The sequence below is a fragment of the Musca autumnalis genome, unplaced genomic scaffold, assembly GCF_047663935.1.
Source record: "Musca autumnalis isolate F117 unplaced genomic scaffold, ASM4766393v1 scaffold_1, whole genome shotgun sequence".
In the NCBI taxonomy this organism is placed as follows: domain Eukaryota; kingdom Metazoa; phylum Arthropoda; class Insecta; order Diptera; family Muscidae; genus Musca; species Musca autumnalis.
This window is the reverse complement of record NW_027411644.1, coordinates 11380002-11402682: the sequence shown is the minus strand read 5'-3', so window position 1 is coordinate 11402682 and position 22681 is coordinate 11380002. Positions and strand designations below refer to the sequence as shown.

The following is a 22681-nucleotide window of genomic DNA, read 5'->3' as shown; positions in this document are numbered from 1 at the left end:
AATTTCACGCAAATTTTTTAATGAAATTCGCGCTAGTCTGGACCGGGGCATTCATAGGTTCAAACTTCAATTTAGGAATTATTAACACGCCCTCAAAAATTTAGGTTATGTATATTTTATATAAAATACACATACATATGTACATACATATATTTTTGAAAATTATAGATTTTTTTCATGTTTCTTTTTTATATTTCCTAAAATTCAAAATTGTTTCTCAATCAAAAAAATTTACGATCTCATTACCTATGACCTTTCATTCCAAGTTGGATATTAAAACAAAATTATCTAAAATCCCCCTATACCCCACAATAATAATAAAATAACTTGTACTTTTTTTAATAAAAAGGCACATTAATAATTAGAATACCAACCAAGAAATAAAAGTATTAAAGACAAAAGAAAGATAAAACAAACTCGATTAATTTTAAGAAACAATAACTTAAAAAATCCTAAGAATTCAAAATGCTGCAGCTAAACAAGAAGAAATTGAACTAAAACTGAAGTAGAATTAAGCAGTAGTAGAAAGAGAAGAAAACAACACTTTATACATGTGCATTTCTTAAAAATAAAAACAACAACAATGAAAATATTTTATTTAAACGGCGTTTCTTTTCTTAAAATTGTATCAATAACAACGGCAACTAAATAAAGACTATTTATAAATACGAAGCATAAAATGTAGTGATTAATAAATAAAAAATAAACAAAAAATTCTCAACAAGGAATAAAATTATAAATAAAAAACATAAATATTTCCTATAATTTATTTTTAAGTTAATATACCTATGTATGTTTTTCTTAATTCTAAGTATTTGTTTTTTTTTTTGCTTTACCTCATAAGCAACAACATGTTTTTAATGTAAACAAAACAAAACCAACGGAACAAAACTATTGTGTGTTGTGATATTAAAAGATGAGAAACGTTTCTTCTTTATTTTAGTCTTTAGTCTTATTTATATACCTAACTCATACCTACATACATATAAAAATTACTACTTATTAAATATATTTTATTTAAAATGCAATTTTTCCTAAGTTATGTTAAAATCTAATTTTTGCATATAAACAAATTAATTAAGCTATTTTATTTAATTCCAACCGAAACAAATCTCCTCAAAGATAATTTGATTATCTTTATTTTAAATATAGAAAATGTAATCTCCTTTTTTAATTTTTGAAAAATTTAATAATTTATAAAAAAAATTCAAGACATATTAATGTAGGTAACAACATCTTTGCCCTGATAATGGCAAAGTTTTGAAAAAGTAAAAAACATTTTATGATGAAAATAGTGGGTCGTACTCTTAACCATTTTTTAAAACGAATTAATACGTATACATCATATAGTTTATAGCTGAGAAAAAAATGCATATTGTAAAAGTCAAAAATGAATGAAGGAAATGCAAAATAAAAATATGTATCTCAAGACGGCGAACAATTACAATTTGAATTATATATAAAATAATATAAATATATCTAAATATGTATAAAATTAATAAGCCACTACACTTAATATGAAACAAACAAAAAAATAAGAAATAAAAGCAAAACAATGAACAGTTTAAATTGAATTTTTATTTCCTTTTTTGCCTGAAAATATAAGATATATAAATTAAAATATAATAAAAAATAAAATATAAAAATAAAGTATAAAATACAAGATATAAAAAATAAAATATAAAAAGTATAACTATGATAAATGACAGGTGTAAAGTTGCGGGAGAGGAACATTAATGAACGCATTTTAAGACTATAACATCAATCCCGTATCGTGTTTCCTTTTTTGAAAGGAAAGTTTTGAGTAGGAAAGTTTTCTATTCGGTCTTCTTTCCTGAGTTTCAGCTGTGTAAAGGAAGAAATCACAGCATCTCTGATGTCGATGTGACTTGTGTTTCTAATCTGTTCGCCATCATTGCAGTTGGAACCAATACCAGTTAAAGATACACCACGTTACTAAGCCTGTTAAAGTCATCAGAACTGGCTGGTAAAGATATAAGGGCTGTGTAAAAGGGAACGTAGGGGATGGAAGATACCAAGGAACGGTCCTGACCGGTTTTAACATGCAAAGCCCAGGATTTATCTTGGTCCCTCTTTCATCCCAAGTGGACACTGACCTCCCCGTGGTGTCACCTGGGGAACTGCCTTTAACACCCGTTAAAGGTAGTGAGCTAACATGTGCCGCGCGTTCACCCATAAGAACGTTAAAAACTTGGGTTTGGGCGTCGGGTTAGTAACCCTCCCCTAGAAAAAAAACAGCCTACTATGAAAAAACGAAAGAAAAGAAAAACAAACCCCTCTAAAGTTGACGAACCCCGCAAATGTTTTAAGGACCATGATCTGCGAATCTGCACCTGGAATGTTCGCACTCTTTATAGAGAAGGTGCAGTCTTCGCATTGGCAGACGTACTTGAAAAGTACAAGGCCGACATTACTGCCATACAGGAAATACGATGGAACGGGAAAGGCCTCACAACAACACCTAGAGGTGACGCACTGTATTATAGCTGCCATGATTCAAAGCATGAGTTTGGTTGCGGATTTGTAGTTAGCCGGAGGTTAAAACATCTGGTCTCCAGCTTCACCCCAGTGAATGAAAGATTCGCTGCAATTCGATTAAAAGCTAAATTTTTCAACATCAGCTTTATTTGCGCTCATGCTCCCACTGAAGAAAAGGACGAACAGACCAAAGATATATTTTACGAGCGCTTAGAACAAACATATGACCGTTGCCCTGCCCATGACATTAAAATCATTCTAGGCGATTTTAATGCCAAAATTGGAAAGGAGAATATCTTTGGCCCAACAGTCGGGAAATTCAGTCTCCACAGTAAAACATCTGACAATGGTATGAGGCTGATAGACTTTGCAGCTGCAAAAAACATGGTAGTTAGCAGTACCAGATTTAGTCATCTCGATATTCATAAGGGCACCTGGCTGTCTCCAGATCAAAGAAAAAGTAATCTAATTCATCATGTTGTGACAGATGGAAGACATTCATCGAGCGTGTACGATCGTTCCGAGGCGCAAACATTGATTCGGACCACTACCTTGTTGCAGCAAAGGTACGTACCCATTTAAACGTTGCAAATAAAGCACGAACAGACACAACGCGGAAGTTGGACATCGATAGGCTGCAAACACAACAGATAGCCACAGCATATTCCACTCAACTAGCCCAATTGCTTAATGAGAGCACTCCATGCCCACTCCATGCAAACAGCCGCAAAATCCATACTTGGATACCAGAGACCCCCATCAAGGAATCCATGGTATGATCAGGAGTGTCGTGCTGCCACCGAAGACAAAATTCGGCATATAGGGCTACTTTACAATCCGCAGCAACGCGTATCGCACGAGAGGGATACAGGGAGAAAAGGAGAGAGGAGAAACGTCTTTTCCGCAGGAAAAATATAGAGATGGAAAAGCGGGAGTGTGAAAAAATCGAGATGTTCAGGAGCCAGAATGAAATCCGAAAATTCTACCAAAGAGTCAAGCATCAAACTGATGGCTTTGGTACAGGCACATCCTCCTGTAGAGACCAGCAAGGTAATTTGGTAACTGATACAAGCTGTGTTCCTTTACTTACTTGAGGTTACCATTTTTCCCATTTGTTACCATTTTTAACCTGCAAAGCGTTCCTTAACCCCGAAAAGTGGCAAAACTGGAAGCAATTTTTAAGAGATTGAGAGTGGAGAGAGAGCGAAAATGGCTTTCTCTTCTACCACAGGCTACCAGCAAAATTTCTGCAGGTAAAAAATGGCAGAACTGATTTTTCGACTTTTGAGTCGAACGCTGACAAAACTAATGAAAAACTGTGAAATAAAAGACGAAAATTGATTTTTTTATGTTTCTTTTTGACATTGCTGCCACATCTACCATTTTTCCGTTCCTTTACTTTTCTGGTAAAAATATTCATGAGAGAGCAATTTTGAGCAATTTTGACATTTTTCTCTTTTACCACCCTTACCATTAAAAAGGTAAAGGAACAAAGCTACAGATAGTGTACTCAGGATATGGAGAAACATTTTTCAAAACTGTTAGTGTCCAATAGCAGCAAAGACGACGATGATACCACAGATCCAATCCCAGAAAATGGTATTGAATGTATACCGCCCAGCCAAGATGAGGTAAAGACAGCAATCAACCGACTGAACAATAATAAAGCAGCAGGAGCCGATGGCTTACCAGCCGAGCTGTTTAAAACCGGAGGCGACACGCTGATAAGTATGCATCAGCTAGTTAGCACCATCTGGCAGGACGAACGAGTACCCGACGATTGGAACCTGAGTATCCTGTGCCCCGTCCACAAGAAGAGAGATAAGACTGTATGCTCCAACTATAGGGGCATAAGTCAATCTTCCTATTGCCTAAAAGATCGTGTCAGGGATATTGTTCGAACGACTAAAGCCTATGGTCAACGAGATAATTGGACCATACCAATGCGGCTTTAGACCTGGCAAGTCCACCATTGACCAGATATTTACCCTGCGGCAAATCCTGGAGAAGACCGAAGAGATGCAGATCGACACATATCACCTTTTTGTCGATTATAAAGCAGCATTCGACAGTCCCCTCCGATCAAAGGTATTCCATGCAATGTCTGAATTTGGTATCCCCGCAAAGCTCATCCGGCTTTGTAAGATGACTTTAACTGATACTAGGTCCTCAGTTAAAATAGGAAAGAACCTCTCCGAGAGTTTGGTACCAAAAGAGGTTTCAGACAGGAGACAGCCTTTCGTGTGATCTCTTCAACATCCTGCTGGAAAAGGTTATACGAGAGGCAAACGTCAAAAGAAGTGGCACAATCTACACCAATAGCCACATGTTACTTGCTTATGCTGATGATATAGACATCATGGGCCGATCATTAAAGAAGTAACTGATACCTTTATGAAGGTCGAAGGAGAATCTGCTAAAGTGGGTCTGGCGGTAAACGGTGAGGAGACCAAGTTGATGGTGTCGACGCGCAATGCGTCCATTGAGCTCGGACAGACTGTGGAAGTTGGTTTCTATAATATTGAGGTAGTAAAAGACTTCGTCTATCTCGGCACCTACGTAAACACAACAAACGACATCAGTTGTGAAATAAAAAGAAGAATTGTATTGGCCAACAGATGCTACTTTGGTTTAAGTAAGCAGTTTAAAAACAAAGCCGCATCTCGTCAAACAAAAACAACGCTCTACAAAACACCGATACTACCCGTGCTGATGTATGGCTCCGAAGCATGGGTACTTGCGCAAGCAGATACGGAGGAGAGAAAGAGCTACGGACCAATCTGCGTTGACGGTGAATATCGACGTAGCATGAACCACGAGCTGTATCTGCTTTACATCGACATCAATATTGTTAAACGTATCGAGATGCAGCGATTGCGTTGGTTAGGCCATATCATAAAGGGGAGTACACACTAACAGTCAAAACTGACAGTCAACGTACTTTTAGGAAAATTTTCCGGCAAATAACAACTTTTATTTAGCTAAAAACGTTTGAAATACAATATTTACGGTATTATTTAGAGATTACAAAAGAAATTTTTCAGTTAGGCTTTGATATTCACGAAATAGACCTCGATGACTGTCAGTTTTGCTTGTCAATGTGTACTATACTTAAGAATGAGCGATGATGAACCCGCTAAAAGGGCATATAAATACGGAACGCTTGGCGGTGCACGCAGAATTGGCAGGCCAAGGAATAGATGGCGCAAACAAGTGCATGACGAGATAAAAGGCGAGGCATTCCAAAGTGCGAAACAACAAATAGAGATAAATGGAGATCTTTTCTTAGTTCGGCCTATGGAACAAATGTTCTGTAATGGGCCGCTAAGTAAGTAAAAGGGAACCTCAGGTGGTACTGGTAAGAATTATTCCTCCAAACTTGTTAATGATCCATAAATCGAGAGAGGTGCGGGCTTTTCGAGGGGAACTTTTTGGGGAAATATTTCCATTCTTATCCACCGGTTGGATAAAGTAATGCTAAAGACAGTGAGTATATCCAAGACGCTTTGGTCCCTGATATATGAGAGCCCTTGCATGAATGCAACAGAAGGGTTCCTGAATGAATACTACACAAGGCTACATTATGAGGAACTTAGTGACAGAAATTTTTATGGTATTCGTCCCTGACAACCTGTTCACCAGTTATATCAAATTTTATTTTATTGACCTATCCCTTAGTAGTGAGAGCACACAGGCTCAATCTTGTTATCCGTCCACCAATAAATTAATTATATGGACAAATGGTGGTTGAATTATCTGTAGAGATTACAAAAGATGACCAGCAGACCTTGTTATCACATCGGAAGTGACTTCATATAAACCTATAAGAATTACCTTTCATTCTGGTCATTGTGAGTCGCGATATTAGGTAGTACTCCGATAATGCGGAAAACTTGCCACAAAAATAAAAAATTATTATTAATTAATTATTATTGTTAATTGGTTCAAATTAATTTAATACAACATAGTAATATGAGAATAAAATCGACACATAAACTCTTAATTTAACACAGATTCTGGATACACAACCATGGAAACTACTCTTCCTCCACTGTGATCATTTGTTGCGGCAATATATCCCAAAGATCCTTCAACTTGTAATTATCACGTATACGTTCCATGGCAAAACCCAACTCTTTACAATAAACCGGCTCACGAGGTGGTCTCTCTTCGCCCACCATTAAACTGCCCTCGGCCAAGTAAGTATTCAGTTTAGAATTGATTTCTTTTTCTTGTCGTTCATCGATTTCTTGGAATTCTTCAACTTTGAAGTCCTTGCGATGCTTTTGTTCAGCCAGCGAACGTTTGCGTAAATCTGGTGAATCATAAACAATACCAAAATTAGGACTTTCAGTGTACACGGTATGCAGAGATATCAGCTCTTTGAAAATTTCCGCAAGACGTTCAGCGGGATCTATGCGAAAACCCAAAACATAACCACCACCAGTTTCGGCTGTTTGTATAACCAATGCTGGGCCATATTTGGATTCGCGTATGCGTATCTGTAAAATAGAGAGAAGCTTATTAGATAATTTTTTATGCGATTTTTTAGAATAACTTCCTGACATTGGCTATTTGTATATAGGGCAGACTAATGTTGAATGTCTCATTCGCATCAGCATACCAAACCACACGTATATTCGTAACCACAAAACTACCAAGATTTCCCTGATCACTGCTTAGATTCCAAACCCCATTGACTTTGTTGATAACTTGTTCTTGAGGTAAAATAATCAATTGGCCCGATTGCAATATGGCACCACGTAGTTTTAAATCACGATACAAATAGGTGCGCTGGTAAAGTCTAAAAGTAAAGGATATTGTAGCAACTTATTTTTCTAGCACAAAAATTGAGTTTATGCTTACTGATAAATGTCAAATACACTTTGAAATATGGGCATATTTTTACGTTCAGTTTCACCCGAAACATCGGTAAAGAGGAATTCAAATCGGGTATTAGCACCAATAGCCAGTATATACAAAGCCAAGCAATTACCACGTATTTTATTGTTAGTCATTTTGGTATTCATATTGGCAATTCTTCCATAACCAATGGCTAAGGAGGAAGACAACGATAATCAGAATGTTAAAGTTTTTATTTGAATTTTACTCACATAAATTGAATTTCTTGTGTACCAATGAATACCATATTAATCTCAAATTGGTGGCCAACAAGCGTCCCGAATCACCTGGATTGCCTTTGGTATCTTCTATGTAATAAATTGTTGAGATGACTTGTTCACCATTGCGTAAATGTTTTTGCCTGCTTGAAGGGGAGAAAGTCCTCATATATACCTATGTTCATAATATAGTGAAAAGATACCGGTACCTACACATTAGGAGTATCAAATTTGATTTCTTTATCCTCCCATAGCAAATTAAATGGTTCCAATGATTCCATTGGTATTGTTTGCCTTATGAATGTGGAATGTAGAAACAGTTTGCTGCTATTCAGTGGACTTTTAGAAGCTCAAAAATATTTTAAGGTTCACCTAAGTGAACATTTGGTTACTAGGCAACAGTTTCAATGAAAGGTAAGTATTTAAAGAAATCAGCTAGGGGCGGAATATATTACATTGTTTTTGTTGTGGAATTAATCATTCATTGTAATGTAGTCATGGAATTTTTAGGGTCATAAAACTGACGAAAGTTGTTGTAGTCTCTACCAGTCAACACAAATTTCTAATAATCCTCAAGGCGGCGTTATATTTTCGCGGGCAATATAGACACAACAGCTCCACCAAATATGTACAATCGACTCAGCTGACAAATGAAATGTGCGATTGAGCTCGGAAATCTATAATCTTATTATCAAGCACAGGTGTTCTAAGTAGCTACAACATTTATCCTTCATTTATATAGCGTTCATACTTGCAGAACAGATCGAAGCGAGCAGTGTTCCGGATATTTAAGCCGCTTAAGCGTAGTTTGCATCCCACTTCCTTAACATCCAGTAAAGTTTAGAGAATTAAACAAACTTGAGAACAGCAAGTTTTAGCTATCTGACAAAGGTCTAGGAACAATACATTTTCCAATATATAATTCTGGACATGGGGAAGGTGGCTCGCATAATTCCAATTCTAAAACCAGACAAATTCGCTACGAATGGAATCGTACAGCTTGATATCCCTTCTTTCCGCTGCAGCAAAGGTCTTACATTCCCATCACTGAAAAAAAATTTTGCTTCTGTAACGACCAAAGATCCCGGTGGTTTTTGTTCACACCTAAACCATCTCCATATCCCAGTAATCATACTCCTTAATAAACTACTTGCCTTAATAATAAAACTATTTGCTTCTCTTCTGGTGGGCAGACCCTTAGTGGTAGTGTTGTTGTGTGGTGGTAACAAATTTCTGGTAAACAAGTTACCGTTACTCCTTCGTACGATCCCAATGCATTATCACAACAGCAGCAACGCATCACTGCCATTGGTGGAGATGGACACACGTTATGTTGTTGTGATATCCCATTCGAGTAAACAAGTTCCCGTTACTCCACCACAAAACACGTGGTGGGGACAGGTATAAAAGGGCGAACAAAACTCGAATTGGGACAGTTAGTGCAAGACCAGAAAAGCGAACACATCACTCGACGGTAAGTAACCCATTCAGAAGACTAGCTTTGGACATCCTTAGAGTACTTGTCCAGGTCTCTAAGTCAGGAATCCTTGCATCCTTGCCTATCTCTTGATCCCTACGTATCCTTTGGTCCTTACATATCCTTTGATCCTTACATATCCTTTGATCTTTCCATATCCTTGTAGTTCTTGAGTACTTATTAAGGTCTCTTGCAGCCGTAGCTTTGAATATCCTTGTAGTGCTTGAGTACTTATTAAGGGCTCTTGCAAACGTAGCTTGAATATCCTTGTAGTGCTTGAGTACTTATTACTGTAGCCTTGAATATCCTTTTAGTGCTTGAGTACTTATTAAGGTCTCTTGCAACCGTAGCCTTGAATATCCTTGTAGTGCTTGAGTACTTATTAAGGTCTCTTGCAACCGTAGCCTTGAATATCCTTGTAGTGCTTGAGTACTTATTAAGGTCTCTTGAAGCCGTAGTATTGAATACCCTTCTAGAGCTTGAGTACTTATTAAGGTCTCTTGCAAACGTAGCTTGAATATCCTTGTAGGTCTTGAGTACTTGTTAAAGTTTCTTGCAGCCGTAGTCCTGAATATCCTTGTAGTGCTTGAGTACTTATTAAGGGCTCTTGCAGCCGTAGCCTTGAATATCCTTGTAGTGCTTGAGTACTTATTAAGGTCTCTGACAGCCGTAGCTTTGAATATCCTTGTAGTGCTTGAGTACTTATTAAGGTCCCTAGCAGCCTTAGCCTTGAATATCCTTGTAGTGCTTGAATACTTATTAAGGTCTCTTGCAGCCGTAGTATTGAATATCCTTTTAGTGCTTGAGTACTTATTAAGGTCTCTTGCAAACGTAGCTTGAATATCCTTGTAGTTCTTGAGTACTTGTTAAGGTCTCTTGCAACCGTAGTCCTGAATATCCTTGTAGTGCTTGAGTACTTATTAAGGTCTCTTGCAGCCGTAGCCTTGAATATCCCTGTAGTGCTTGAGTACTTATTAAGGTCTCTTGCAGCCGTAGTCTTGAATATCCTTGTAGTGCTTGAGTACTTATTAAGGTCTCTTGCAGCCGTAGTCTTGAATATCCCTGTAGTGCTTGAGTACTTATTAAGGTCTCTTGCAGCCGTAGTCTTGAATATCCTTGTAGTGCTTGAGTACTTATTAAGGTCTCTTGCAGCCGTAGCCTTGAATATCCCTGTAGTGCTTGAGTACTTATTAAGGTCTCTTGCAGCCGTAGTCTTGAATATCCTTGTAGTGCTTGAGTACTTATTAAGGTCTCTTGCAGCCGTAGTCTTGAATATCCCTGTAGTGCTTGAGTACTTATTAAGGTCTCTTGCAGCCGTAGCCTTGAATATCCCTGTAGTGCTTGAGTACTTATTAAGGTCTCTTGCAGCCGTAGTCTTGAATATCCTTGTAGTGCTTGAGTACTTATTAAGGTCTCTTGCAGCCGTAGCCTTGAATATCCCTGTAGTGCTTGAGTACTTATTAAGGTCTCTTGCAGCCGTAGTCTTGAATATCCTTGTAGTGCTTGAGTACTTATTAAGGTCTCTTGCAGCCGTAGTCTTGAATATCCCTGTAGTGCTTGAGTACTTATTAAGGTCTCTGCAGCCGTAGCCTTGAATATGCCTGTAGTGCCTGAGTACTAATTAAGGTCTCTTGCATCCCTAAATATCCCTGTAGTGCTTGAGTACTTATTAAGGTCTCTTGCAGCCGTAGTCCTGAATATCCTTGTAGTGCTTGAGTACTTATTAAGGTCTCTTGCAGCCGTAGCCTCGAATATCCCTGTAGTGCTTGAGTACTTGTTAAGGTCTCTTGCAGCCGTAGCCTTGAATATCCCTGTAGTGCTTGAGTACTTATTAAGGTCACTTGCAGCCGTAGCCTCGAATATCCCTGTAGTGCTTGAGTACTTATTAAGGTTTCTTGCAGCCGTAGCCTCGAATATCCCTGTAGTGTTTGATTACTTGTTAAGGTTTCTTGCAGCCGTAGCCTCGAATATCCCTGTAGTGCTTGAGTACTTATTAAGGTCTCTTGCAGCCGTAGCCTTGAATATCCCTGTAGTGCTCGAGTACTTATTAAGGTCTCTTGCAGCCGTAGCCTTAAATATTCCTGTAGTGCTTGAGTACTTATTAAGGTCTCTTGCAGCCATAGCCTTGAATATCCCTGTAGTGCTTGAGTACTTATTAAGGTCTCTTGCAGCCGTAGTATCGAATATTCTTGTAGTGCTTGAGTACTTATTAAGGTCTCTTGCAGCCGTAGCCTTGAATATCCCTGTAGTGCTTGAGTACTTATTAAGGTCTCTTGCAGCCGTAGCCTTGAATATCCCTGTAGTGCTTGAGTACTTATTAAGGTCTCTTGCAGCCGTAGTATTGAATATTCTTGTAGTGCTTGAGTACTTATTAAGGTCTCTTGCAAACGTAGCTTGAATATCCTTGTAGTGCTTGAGTACTTATTAAGGTCTCTTGCAGCCGTAGTCTTGAATATCCTTGTAGTGCTTGAGTACTTATTAAGGTCTCTTTCAACCGCATCCTTGCACTTCCCTGTAGGTCATGCTTGAGTACTTACCCAGGTCTCTCGCATATCAACCGATCCGGTAGCCTTAGAAGATCCATCCCACCTCCTGAGCACCCAGAGTACTTATCCAGGTCTCTGGTTTACCCACCCCGGCTTATCGAGTACTTATCCAGGTCTCGAAGTGAAGAACCCGTTTGGCTTAAAATTCTAGTGCGGACCGGAGACTGAAATACCTGTTTCCTTAGTCTAAGTAGATTAAGTGAACTGTAAAGAGTAATTTACCATTTACAAAAGGAAAAATAAAAAGTGCGTAGAACTATAACCGCTGTCTTCTCCTTTCTGCCTCCAATCAATAAATTTTCTGTAAGGATCCTTGGACCCCGACTAGCTACTCCAGCAACAGGGGAAAAACCCGTCGTTACACTTCACATTAATAAGTTTCGGGGAAGCACAGCACGATAACCACAAATATTGCGGAAGTCCTAAATCAGCCACCCAAACGAACCTGTGTCGGCACTGGATCAGTCCAAGGCGTTCGATACGATCGAGTATTCTGGACTGGTTTTCGACATTATGGATTCAACCTTCCTAATGATGTCAAACGTATTGCTAAGTACCTCAATGGTAGGAATGCCTTCGTTCAATTTCAAGGGCAAAACTCCAAGTTCCGCAGATTAGATTGTCCATTCTGTCCCCATTTTATTTGACTTCTTGCAAATCTCCACCAGCAGAGTTTTCGGTGGTGTCGTATGCAGATGACTGCACTAATTTCATCTGGTGCCAACATCCAACATCGACGACGTAAGTTTGTTGGCCACCATCAATCATTTCTTCCGGCAGCGCAATCTAAAGTTATTTCCGGCAAAGTTTATAGTGTCCCTATTCACTAACTGGATGAGAGTAGTAAATACACAGCTTGATATTTTCGTCGATGATAGGCGTATGCCAACTGTTCCTAATCCAATGATCTAGCCTTAAACAATACATAAGTAGACATTAATAGCGTCATATAAAACTATTGGTCGCTCTGTCTTCAATTATGCTGCTCAGGTCTGGACTTCATGCAAGTGAATTCTGCGAGCGTCATAAAATAATGCTTTTCGAGTCGCTAGGGGTTGCTTCCAGATGACAAATGTGGATCATCTTCATAAGGAAACCATGTGTTACTGACTAGACAGTTCCTGTTGCCATATTATCAGCCGAGTGAGTCACCATGCAATTTGGATTGAAGATCCGCCACCTAGGTGCATCCTTAAGAACTTCAGGTGCTATCGTGAGGACATTCAAGACGTCAACCTGCTGTCGATCGCGAACTCTCTGGACACTGTGCGTAAAAAATGACTTTAGATGCAGCAACAAAGTCCTTAATCAACATCCTCCAGCAATTTCGGAAAACGAGTAGTTTCTGTAAAGGCAAACACACGATTTTTTGGTGACAGACGCTATGGTCTCTTACTGTTAAGACCTTCAGTGATTTCAATGGTGACTTCATAGAATGCTGTAGAGTTACTTAGATTAAAGCAGTCCAACTCCTAAGTGATGGTGCCAAGTTCCTGAATGACTGCTAACATTGTCGTGTCCAGAATACCACTACCAATCAAAACCAGATAATCAAACAAAAGCCAAATAATTACAATTTTTAGTTCCATCATTGATTTCTTTATTTATCTTATATAAAAAAGACTTTAAATGGTAAAAAAGATTATTTCATAGTAAACTGTTCAGCACTATTATCTTTAGGTAGTGGAAAAAAATGCTCGGCACTTATTTGTATGTATATAAAAGTTGTAACGAACAAAGAAGATGAAAAGGGTAATAGAAAAAAAGGCATCATGCAATATGGACTTAAATAAAAATTCTAAAATAACATTTATTACAACAATTAGTAGCCAATAAAAGGAAATAAATTATTTTAAATATGCCTTAACAAAGTTAAAAATAATGGAAATGCTGGTAAATACAATTTTATATCAGTAATTTTAATTTTTTTATTAAAACAATAATAAAGGGGGAACAAATATTCAATGAAAAATATTAAATATAATAAAAAATAAAATTAATTTATATATAGAAAATATATATTATTGTATAAAGAAAGCACACAGTTATATCCATAATATTGCATAAACACGAGTTGTCGTTCCTAGGTAATATTTCGTTTTTTTTTTAGAAAATACAAAAACATGAAACAGTTACAACATTGATCGCTTGTAAAATAAATAACCCAATGTGTTTGTGGTACAAGCAGTTTGTGTTAACATCACCTTAAGGAAAGTTGTTTTTTTAATTTTTTGTTGTTGGTTGCAAGCCGAAACTAATGACAACTTGTCTCGTTATAAATCTAAAATGTATTGCCTACAGATGTATTTACATAATAATTTGAGGTTCTGGTACACTGGCCGCTATACTTTTATGCGGTAATACTTGACCACCATTAATGTAAATTTCATCTTTCACAATGACATCTTCACCCAGTACCGTGGTACCCTCAAGTCGTACCCATCGTCCCACTATTGAACTCCAGCCAACAATACATGAATCCAACCAAGAGTGCGACTTCACAATGGCACCTTTGAGAATGGTAGAACGTTTTATGCAGACACCATCTTCAATGACAACATCAGGTCCAATGGTGACATTTGGGCCGATTCGACAACCCTGGCCAATTTTTGCTGTTGGATCGACTAGAACATTGCCAACAACTCCGGGGCCTGTGTAAAGGTTTGCCGGTTGTTTTTGTCGCAATGAATTCAAATAGAGGCACATACCTGTAAATAGAAACAAACATTTAATAATACGTGTCATATAAAAAAAAAACAAAGTTTTCTGTTTGGTGTCTAAGACGACCATGCAATTAGTTGCAGAGATAAGATAATATAATTTTCAAAGAAATCAATTTAGCGTTTGTACATTGATAAGAAGTAATTTGTTGTATTTATTTTGAAATCAAATGATTTCATTGAGCCCAAAACGAGTGGGCACAAGCAGGAAGAATCAAAACATAACAGATAAAGTAGGACATAAATGAAATGAGTAAAACAGCATAATTTTATTGTCACGAAAAATTTTGAACATTTTACAGTTTAGTGAACTGACGACATCTTTTTATAACTTTCGGAATGTGGGCCTTTAGAGTTTCGGAAACAGATATGTGTATAACATGATTATTAATTGGACAGTGTTGTCCTAGATTTGTCTCGACTTCGACTCCGGACAAAATCCTTTTTTTTTCTTAATTTATAAAAAGAATTTTTATTTTATATGATAGAGAGATGAACATTAATCAATTTTGGGATTCGTTTAATAATTTTTTAAGAAACAAGTAAAAAAGTATCAGTCGGCTTTGCCGACAAAGATATGTATACCCTCAGCCTGTGTGAATTAAAATACTTTTTTCCCGAAAAAACGTATGTATGTGGGGGGTTTTCAAAATTTTGGGCGTATGAACTTCCCGACAAAAATATGGACTAGGATAAAAGCTCAAAGCTTCGAGAGTTGATATGCGCTCAAGGCACTACATATGGTGCCATAGGGATTTTTTACACTTCTTGGGCTGTTTTCTCAAGAAGTATGGACTTGCCACTGATAGAGATTTTACCGCCGCAATGGAGACAGCGAATGCATGTTGCTTCACGAAAATCAAAGTGATTCGAGAGCAGGTATTAAAGTGAATTTATCCGAAATTTTTTGTTAGAGGTACCCGAAGGAGTGGACAAATACAGACCATATTCGGACATGATCTATATGTGGTAGATATATTACGATGTATAAAGTATGAACCAAATCGGTCATTCCCTTCAAGAGTTAGAGTGCGCACAATTTTTCCGAACATTTTTGAACTTTTGTGGTGGAGGTACCTGAAGGAGTGGACCGATATGGAAAATCTTTGAACTTAAACTATATTTTCACAAAATATTACGAAGGCCAATTTATGGACGGAATCGGCAGATCCTTTCGAGAGTTATCTTGAGCTTCAACAACTACACACGGCGTCACAGGGGTTTTTTGTACCTTTCAGGAAGTATGGACGATGTTTTTCGGTAAGTTAGCGGCGAATAAAAAGCCGTCGTAAAGTTCTACCGGTAGCAAGAGTGTTGTCACTTTTATTTGAACTTTTCATTCATAATTTTGCGTTAAAATTTTACCGACATTTGTTAACTCAAAAATGAGTTAGAGAATCGCACTACAGGTCCTAAACCGAACTTCTCCGAAATTTTGTGTGGGAAACAATCATTTGCGACCCTATAATGTATATATGTATATTCTTGATCAGGGTAAAATTCCACGTCGATCTATGTATGTCCGTCCGTCTGTCTGTCTGTAGTAATCACTCTAGCATCCCCAAAAATGGAGATAGGACGCTGACATTTTGGGAAGATGCGTGGTTTTTGCAGGCAGATCAGGTTCGATGATGGGCTATATCGGTCCACGTTTTGGTATAGCCCCCATAGTCACATTTTCAAACCAAATTAGCTATAATTTGCCACTTAAGAGTTCCTAGTGGTCAACAAACTATATTCCGAAATTATGGGCATAGGTCCATGTTTTGGTATAGCCCCACCCCAAATAACGGTACATCCCGATTTTCGGAATTTTGAGGATTTTAGCTACATTTTTTAACCGAACTATCTGTAATTTTACATATGAGGTTCTCAGTGGTCACGAAAGTTCTCCAATAAAAATCGCCAGCATAGGTCCATATTTTGGGATAGCTTCCATATAACGGTACCTCATGATTTTCAGTATTTTGAGGGTCTTAGCTACATTGTCTGATGGAACTGCCTGTTCCCTGCAGTTATAAAACTTTTCCACCAAAAACTGTAAAGATAGGTCGACACTTTCATATAGCCCTGTAGTTCGGCCCGGCCGAACTCAACGGCTTTTTACATGTTCTACTTCAAAACCTCTTATACAAGCGTTAAAATTTTGATGAAATATGCATGCAGAGAAATGCTATTACATCATGGTATTCTTTCCTTTCATGTTAAATTATTCGCATTGCCGTCATTCACCGTCCACCATCTATCTGTGAAATCAATATAGAACTTTATATATTTGGGTAAAATCGACTAAATCTTTCTAACTTGTTTCTGTTCCCGTTCCTATTTTTCGATGTATGATACAACATAATCATGCATTACAAAATACCTTAGGGAAAACAACATATAAGCATATATGGTTCATGTATATTGAAAACAGTTAAAAATGGTGCATGTTTTATTCATTTTCAGTGGTATATGAAATTACCCTCAGAGTCGGAATCACAATATCAATTCAAAATCGATAAAATATAGAAAATTTTACATAGTTTCTGGAATTCTGGTCTGTATCAGCTAAATATTCCAACAAATCTTTTTCCAAAAGAAAACATTAAGACAAATTTAACACTTTTGGAGATATGGTGCGAAACGTGTACAAATTATGGACTTTTTAGATTTAAAATTTGAGACAATAATTATTTCTATAAACATTTTATTCTTGTCCTTATCTACAAATTTGCTTCAAAGGTCTTGTTTGCAAAGTGATACCTATATTAGGATCCAATAAATCATTTCTTAGGATCCAAATAATCATTTCAATTATTACAAAAGTTATATTTATTACTTATTACTTCGCTTCATATAATGTGACACAATATGTCAATTGTAAACAATTGACAATGTAGGTCATGATAAAACTATGTTTCGAGTGTCTTCTGATAACACCAGTTTACATTTTGGACTAAAATCATATCAATCGGTAACATGAAAAGAAGACTGCAATGTCCCCACAACAGTTTCTATTTCCGAGAAAAACATACATTCAACAAAAATACTGATATTTCCGGAAATCATTTTAACTTAAAGAGTCCCATATCAAAGAACAAAGCATAGACAATAATATCATACAATCGATCGAACAAATTTTACTGGCCGAAAGTTCATTAGCAGAACTGTATCTTATCTAAATCTTGAAATATATTGCTTGCATGCATATCAAAAAACAATTTAAAATTTCCGTAGGTGAATCACCTTTTTTAAGTGATTTTGGTTTTACAGAACGGTGAAAACCCTGTCAAAAAAATCTTTAAGGTCTTTATAATTTATCAAACAATAAAAAACTTTTGTGCAGATAAGAATATACAACAGTCACCACCTACAAAAATGCTCACCCACTCTGCTAAAACAATATTCATGTATTAATTATGTATGTATGTATATTTACCAGTTAGAAAATCTTTTGGCTGTCCAATATCCATCCAAAATCCAGGCAATTCCATTGCATACAGCTCATGTTGTTCCGCCATAAAGGGGAACACTTCCTTTTCTATTGATGTTGGTTTCACTTCGATGCGATCCAATACCGAGGGATTAAATATATAAATGCCAGCATTAATTTTATTACTAATGAATTCTTGTGGTTTTTCAATGAAACTCTTAATGCAACCATGTTCATCATAGAGAACAACACCATATTTTGAGGGTTCTTCTACTTTGGTAACGACAATTGTGCCTTCTTTGCCATGATTACGATGAAACTGTTCCAACTGCTTAAAGGGGAAATCACAAATGACATCTGAGTTTAAGACATAAAAAGGCTCTGGACTGGCGCTTAAAATATGTTTGGCCAAAGCCAGAGGTCCTGCTGTGCCCAAGGGTTCTGTTTCATGGGAGAATATCAATTCAACACCCAACTTTTCTGCTTCAATTTTTAATTCTTTTTCCATTTGTTCGGCGCGATATGAAACAGCCAATATGACCTAAAAACATATTTGTAAATATTAATAATGCACACATGATTCACTCAAAAACTACTTCGCATTGCATAACTGCAACTTGCCAGCTTACCTGTTTGCATCCCGCACTAACCAAGGCCTCCAATTGATGTAATAATATGGGTTTGTTTGCAAACTCCACCAAGGGCTTTGGCGTACTCAACGTCAGCGGACGCAATCTTGTACCGTAACCACCAACTAAAATCAAGGCTCGTGTACCTTTTGACACTTGAGGCGATGACCCGCACATTATGTTATCAAAATAAATAATATTCTGTGAAAATATTGGAAAAAATCTCGTTTGACACGTCAGACTTTTGCAGTCGTATATTATTTTACTGGTCGTTGTATTTTCACTTTACAATTTTCTTTCCTCCTGCTCCGTAACGCAATCAAAATACTCTAACTGGCTTTTTTCTCTTGTATATTTCCCAACCAAAAAACTTGTCGTGTATAACTGCAACAACAAATAAAGTAATGATAAAAAAATCCAACAGAGTCCAGCTGATAAGAAAAGTTTAATCAATATTTGGGGTGTTGTGTGTTTATTGTTCTTGCTTTCGATGCCGGCAATGCTGATGATGCTGGTCTGTTCTTCTGTTCTATTTGTTATTGTCTCTCATTCTATGTCAACTCCCTAAACAAATGATGGATGCAGCACAACAAACCAATCAAAAGATGTCACGTATTATTTTTTTGTTTAGTATTTCACAATTTCAGCTGTCAAGCCTGCATCACTTATAAAAATATAATAATAATTTATTTATGCACATCTAATAGTAATAATTATGGCTTTATTTCAAAATCGAGTTAATAAACTAATTTCAATTTTAATAATGTATTAAATTATTAAATTTCTCAGTTTTTTTTGCTATAAACCTAGTAGAGTTGTGTAGTACCGGAACGAACTAGTTCATTGGAACTATTCCGAGAGTGGAACGATCGGAACTATGTCAGATTCTTTCGTGTATATAGTTCCTTTCGTTCTTTTTGTCCATATCGTTCTTTTTCTCTAAAGCCACACGCTGAAACTTTCATACGAAACTTACTCTAAAGCCACACGCTGAAACTTTCAAACTTTCCCATTATTTTGGCGTTCTTAGTCCCAATTTACATTGGGCGAGTTTACTTGCGGCAATTGTCATTTTGTAGGAGAGAGAGGTGAGGCATATGGTAACCCTTTGCCTCTCACCACCCTCTCTCACCAACAAACTGACAATTGCCGCAAGTAAACTCGCCTAATGTAAATTGGGACTTAGGTCGAGATTCCCAATACAGTAATTTCATGAAATCACATTAGTATGGAACGCGATCTAAAATCTAAATAATGGGAAAGTTTCGTATGAAAGTTTCAGCGTGTAGCTTTAGAGTTTCCCATTATTTTGGCGTTCTTAGGTCGAGTTTCCCAATACAGTAATTTCATGGCGGAATGAGAAGTAGAGCTGGCAAACCATCGATATTCCCAACATTAGATATTTTCGATATAATGTTTTAAAATATCGATTGCTATCGATATTATCGTTAAGTTGTCATCGCCATTTCTTTGGAGATGAAAATGGCGGAAAGGTCCACGATTTTCTTGAAATTATGCAAAAGTAGTTCGCAGAAATGTAAAGGAGAATAAAAAGCTTCTTTTATTTTATAAAAAATGTAAAAAAATACATTTTATTATACCGAAAAATGTGTACGTGTGACTACGGACTTACTTTCTTACACACACATAACCGAAAAGCAGCGAAATTTCTATTTATTTCAATAGATTTCAGGTTAGGGGGTTTTATTCCGATAATATCGACAGGCAAAACTATCTATCGATATTGAATTTTTTTAATAATAATCGATATTATCGATTGTGCAATCGATTTTTTTCCAGCTCTAATGAGGTGTTACATCGATAACAATAATCGGGCCATTTACTAAATGAACAAATGTTGACGTTTGGTCTGGTAAATTGTCCGATTATTGTTGTCGATGTAACACCTTATTATTCCAACATGAGTAATTTCATTAAATTACTTTAGTATCTCTTACTCTTATGTTACACGCTAAAACTTTCATACGAAACTTTCCCATTATTTTGGCGTTCATAGATCGAGTTCCATACAAAAGTAATTTTATGAAATTACTGTAATGGGGAACTCGACCTAAGAACGCCAAAATAATGGGAAAGTTTCTTATGAAAGTTTCAGCGTGTAACATAAGAGTTATGTTACACGCAAAAAATTTTCATACGAAACTTTCCCATTATTTTGGCGTTCATAGATCGAGTTCCATACAAAAGTAATTTAATGAAATTACTGTAATGGAGAACTCGATCTATGAACGCCAAAATAAAGTTTCGTATGAAAGTTTCAGCGTGTGGCTTTAGAGAAAGTTTCAGCATGTGGCTTGCATTCTATTGCATCTATAGACTGATTAAAAACACAATCCGGAGAATGCCTTTAAATTCAATCCAAAACACTACATCAAAACCTGTGATTTGGATCGAAAATGGAGTGCATCCTAGCTGTGTGCTGTGGAAGCAAAATGGAGTGCATCCTAGCTGCGCGCTCTCTTGTAATGCTTGGTTTACAATACGAAATCCACTCGATTTCAACTGTCAATTTCTTTGCGTATACGTCAAATGAAAACTCATCTGAAATCCATTGGATTTCGTTTGACGTTTAATCAATGGAATTGACAGTTGAAATCGAGTGGATTTCGTAAATGTAAACCAAGCATTACAAGGGAGCGCGCAGCTAGGATGAATTCATAGATGTTCCCCAACGGCACTTGTACTGTACACTTGTAGTGATTCAACTGCATCCGCGGATGCAAACTTTTTGCTGGGAAGGAACGAGAAATATCGAACCGTCCAGTGAACTAGATTGCCCAACTCTAAACCTGGGTACACATTGTCAGTTTTGAATGACAGCTTTGTTGTTGCTTGCTAGTGTGGCCGTTCATTTTTGTCATTCATCATGCAACCACAAAATATTTTGTGGTTGCTGGACGGTTGGACAGTTATAGATAATTTCAAAAAATCGTCCTTCAAAACTGGCAATGTGTACTGTACTTAAAGCTGGGTACACATTGTCAGTTTTGAATGTCGATATTTCGCAGCTATCGATAACTGTCAAACCGTCCAGCAACCACAAAATATTTTGCGGTTGCATGATGAATGACAAAAATGAACGGCCACACTAGCAAGCAACAACAAAGCTGTCATTCAAAACTGACAATGTGTACCCAGCTTAAAAAGTCTGTGTTTAGACACACAAATTTCTCGGGAAAGTAAATTGAGTTTTTGGGAGAGAGCGGAGAGGAAAGAGCTCCTCAATACTCTTTCCTACCCCCTATTACCTAAAAACTGAATTTACTTTCCCGTGTGTCTAAACACGGACAAAAGCTAGATATCTAGAGACCGAAAAAGTCACAGAAGCATTCGATTAAACTTCATCGATTTGTTATCGAACATCGATAAGATTGGTTAATGCTAACGTAATGTCATGTTCATACCAGCATTTGAATCACGTCGTTCGTTCTCATAATTACGTACACGAATTAACCCGTTCAAACGACATGGTACACAATTCATAGCAACATGATTCATATTTTCATGGTTTTTGTTTACTGATTTTAAAGAAAGTTTCAACCAAAATACGGGTAAAATTATTTTATATGAACTGAAAAAATATTTATCCTTCTTTCAGATACCTATTTAATATTAAATTCTATTATTTTCATTCATATTTTCTATTTTTTCTCACAATTTTGGTGTTTTCAGTATATTTTCAAATTTTTCTATTTCAATAATTAACGAGAGAGAGAGAGAGACCTGCCAACATATCTTTTTGGTATACAGACATTCCGGCAAGCATTTGATTTTTGTTTCTAAATTTGTACGCGAATTTGAAACGATGGACAAGAAATGCAACTGCAATGGAAGAGAAGACAAAATTTGCTATGATTTGAATGTATTCTAGTCGTTAAACTGTTTACTTTTCATTCATATTGTGCAGTTTTTCTAAAAAGTTTTGGATTTTTAATACATTTTTAATTTTTTATTTTTCCTGTCATAATTAATTTATTTCGATAAATTCTCTCATTTGTTAGAGATGGGACATATTTTATCGTCGTTCTGAGAGTAATTTAAATTGAACAATGTACAAAAATCGTTGTTCGTTCTCAAAATTTTGTATGGGAAATGAAGTAATTGTATCGTAATTTGGGGTCGAACAACGAATAGAGAGCGAATTACCGCTAGTCTGAACATGGCATAACGTACGTAATGTGAGTTAGTTGAGGGTACAAAAACGGTTTTACGAAAAAGAAAAAAATAAAAATGTTGTTAATGTAATTAATA

At 36.7% G+C, this 22681-nt stretch overlaps 2 protein-coding genes and 1 long non-coding RNA gene across 4 annotated transcripts; 1 reads left to right on the top strand and 2 right to left on the bottom strand.

Annotated features, from left to right (window-relative positions):
* Window positions 1–6411: 6411 nt before the first annotated feature.
* On the bottom strand, window positions 6412–8280 carry BBS5 (Bardet-Biedl syndrome 5 protein). Its single transcript, XM_073965466.1, has 5 exons — window positions 7833–8280; window positions 7614–7762; window positions 7366–7555; window positions 7066–7303; window positions 6412–7001 (listed from the first exon to the last, which is right to left on the bottom strand). Exons 1-5 carry the CDS (start codon window positions 7898–7900, stop codon window positions 6537–6539), a joined length of 1110 nt encoding a protein of 369 aa, XP_073821567.1. The 5' UTR covers window positions 7901–8280; the 3' UTR covers window positions 6412–6536.
* On the top strand, window positions 8157–11904 carry LOC141392535 (uncharacterized). The gene is made up of 2 exons (XR_012409794.1): window positions 8157–8320; window positions 8377–11904. It is a non-coding gene; the product is annotated as an uncharacterized lncRNA (long non-coding RNA).
* A 1694-nt stretch (window positions 11905–13598) lies between these two features.
* Gmppb (GDP-mannose pyrophosphorylase B) lies at window positions 13599–19271 on the bottom strand. 2 transcript variants are annotated; one of them, XM_073965456.1, is made up of 4 exons: window positions 19108–19265; window positions 18410–18793; window positions 17787–18321; window positions 13599–14350 (listed from the first exon to the last, which is right to left on the bottom strand). In XM_073965456.1, exons 2-4 carry the CDS (start codon window positions 18584–18586, stop codon window positions 13950–13952), a joined length of 1113 nt encoding a protein of 370 aa, XP_073821557.1. In that variant the 5' UTR covers window positions 18587–18793; window positions 19108–19265; the 3' UTR covers window positions 13599–13949. The 2 variants fall into 2 exon arrangements, with proteins under 2 accessions (XP_073821557.1, XP_073821563.1); XM_073965462.1 differs by having other exon boundaries at window positions 13741–14350; window positions 19216–19271.
* Between the last annotated feature and the right edge of the window lie 3410 nt (window positions 19272–22681).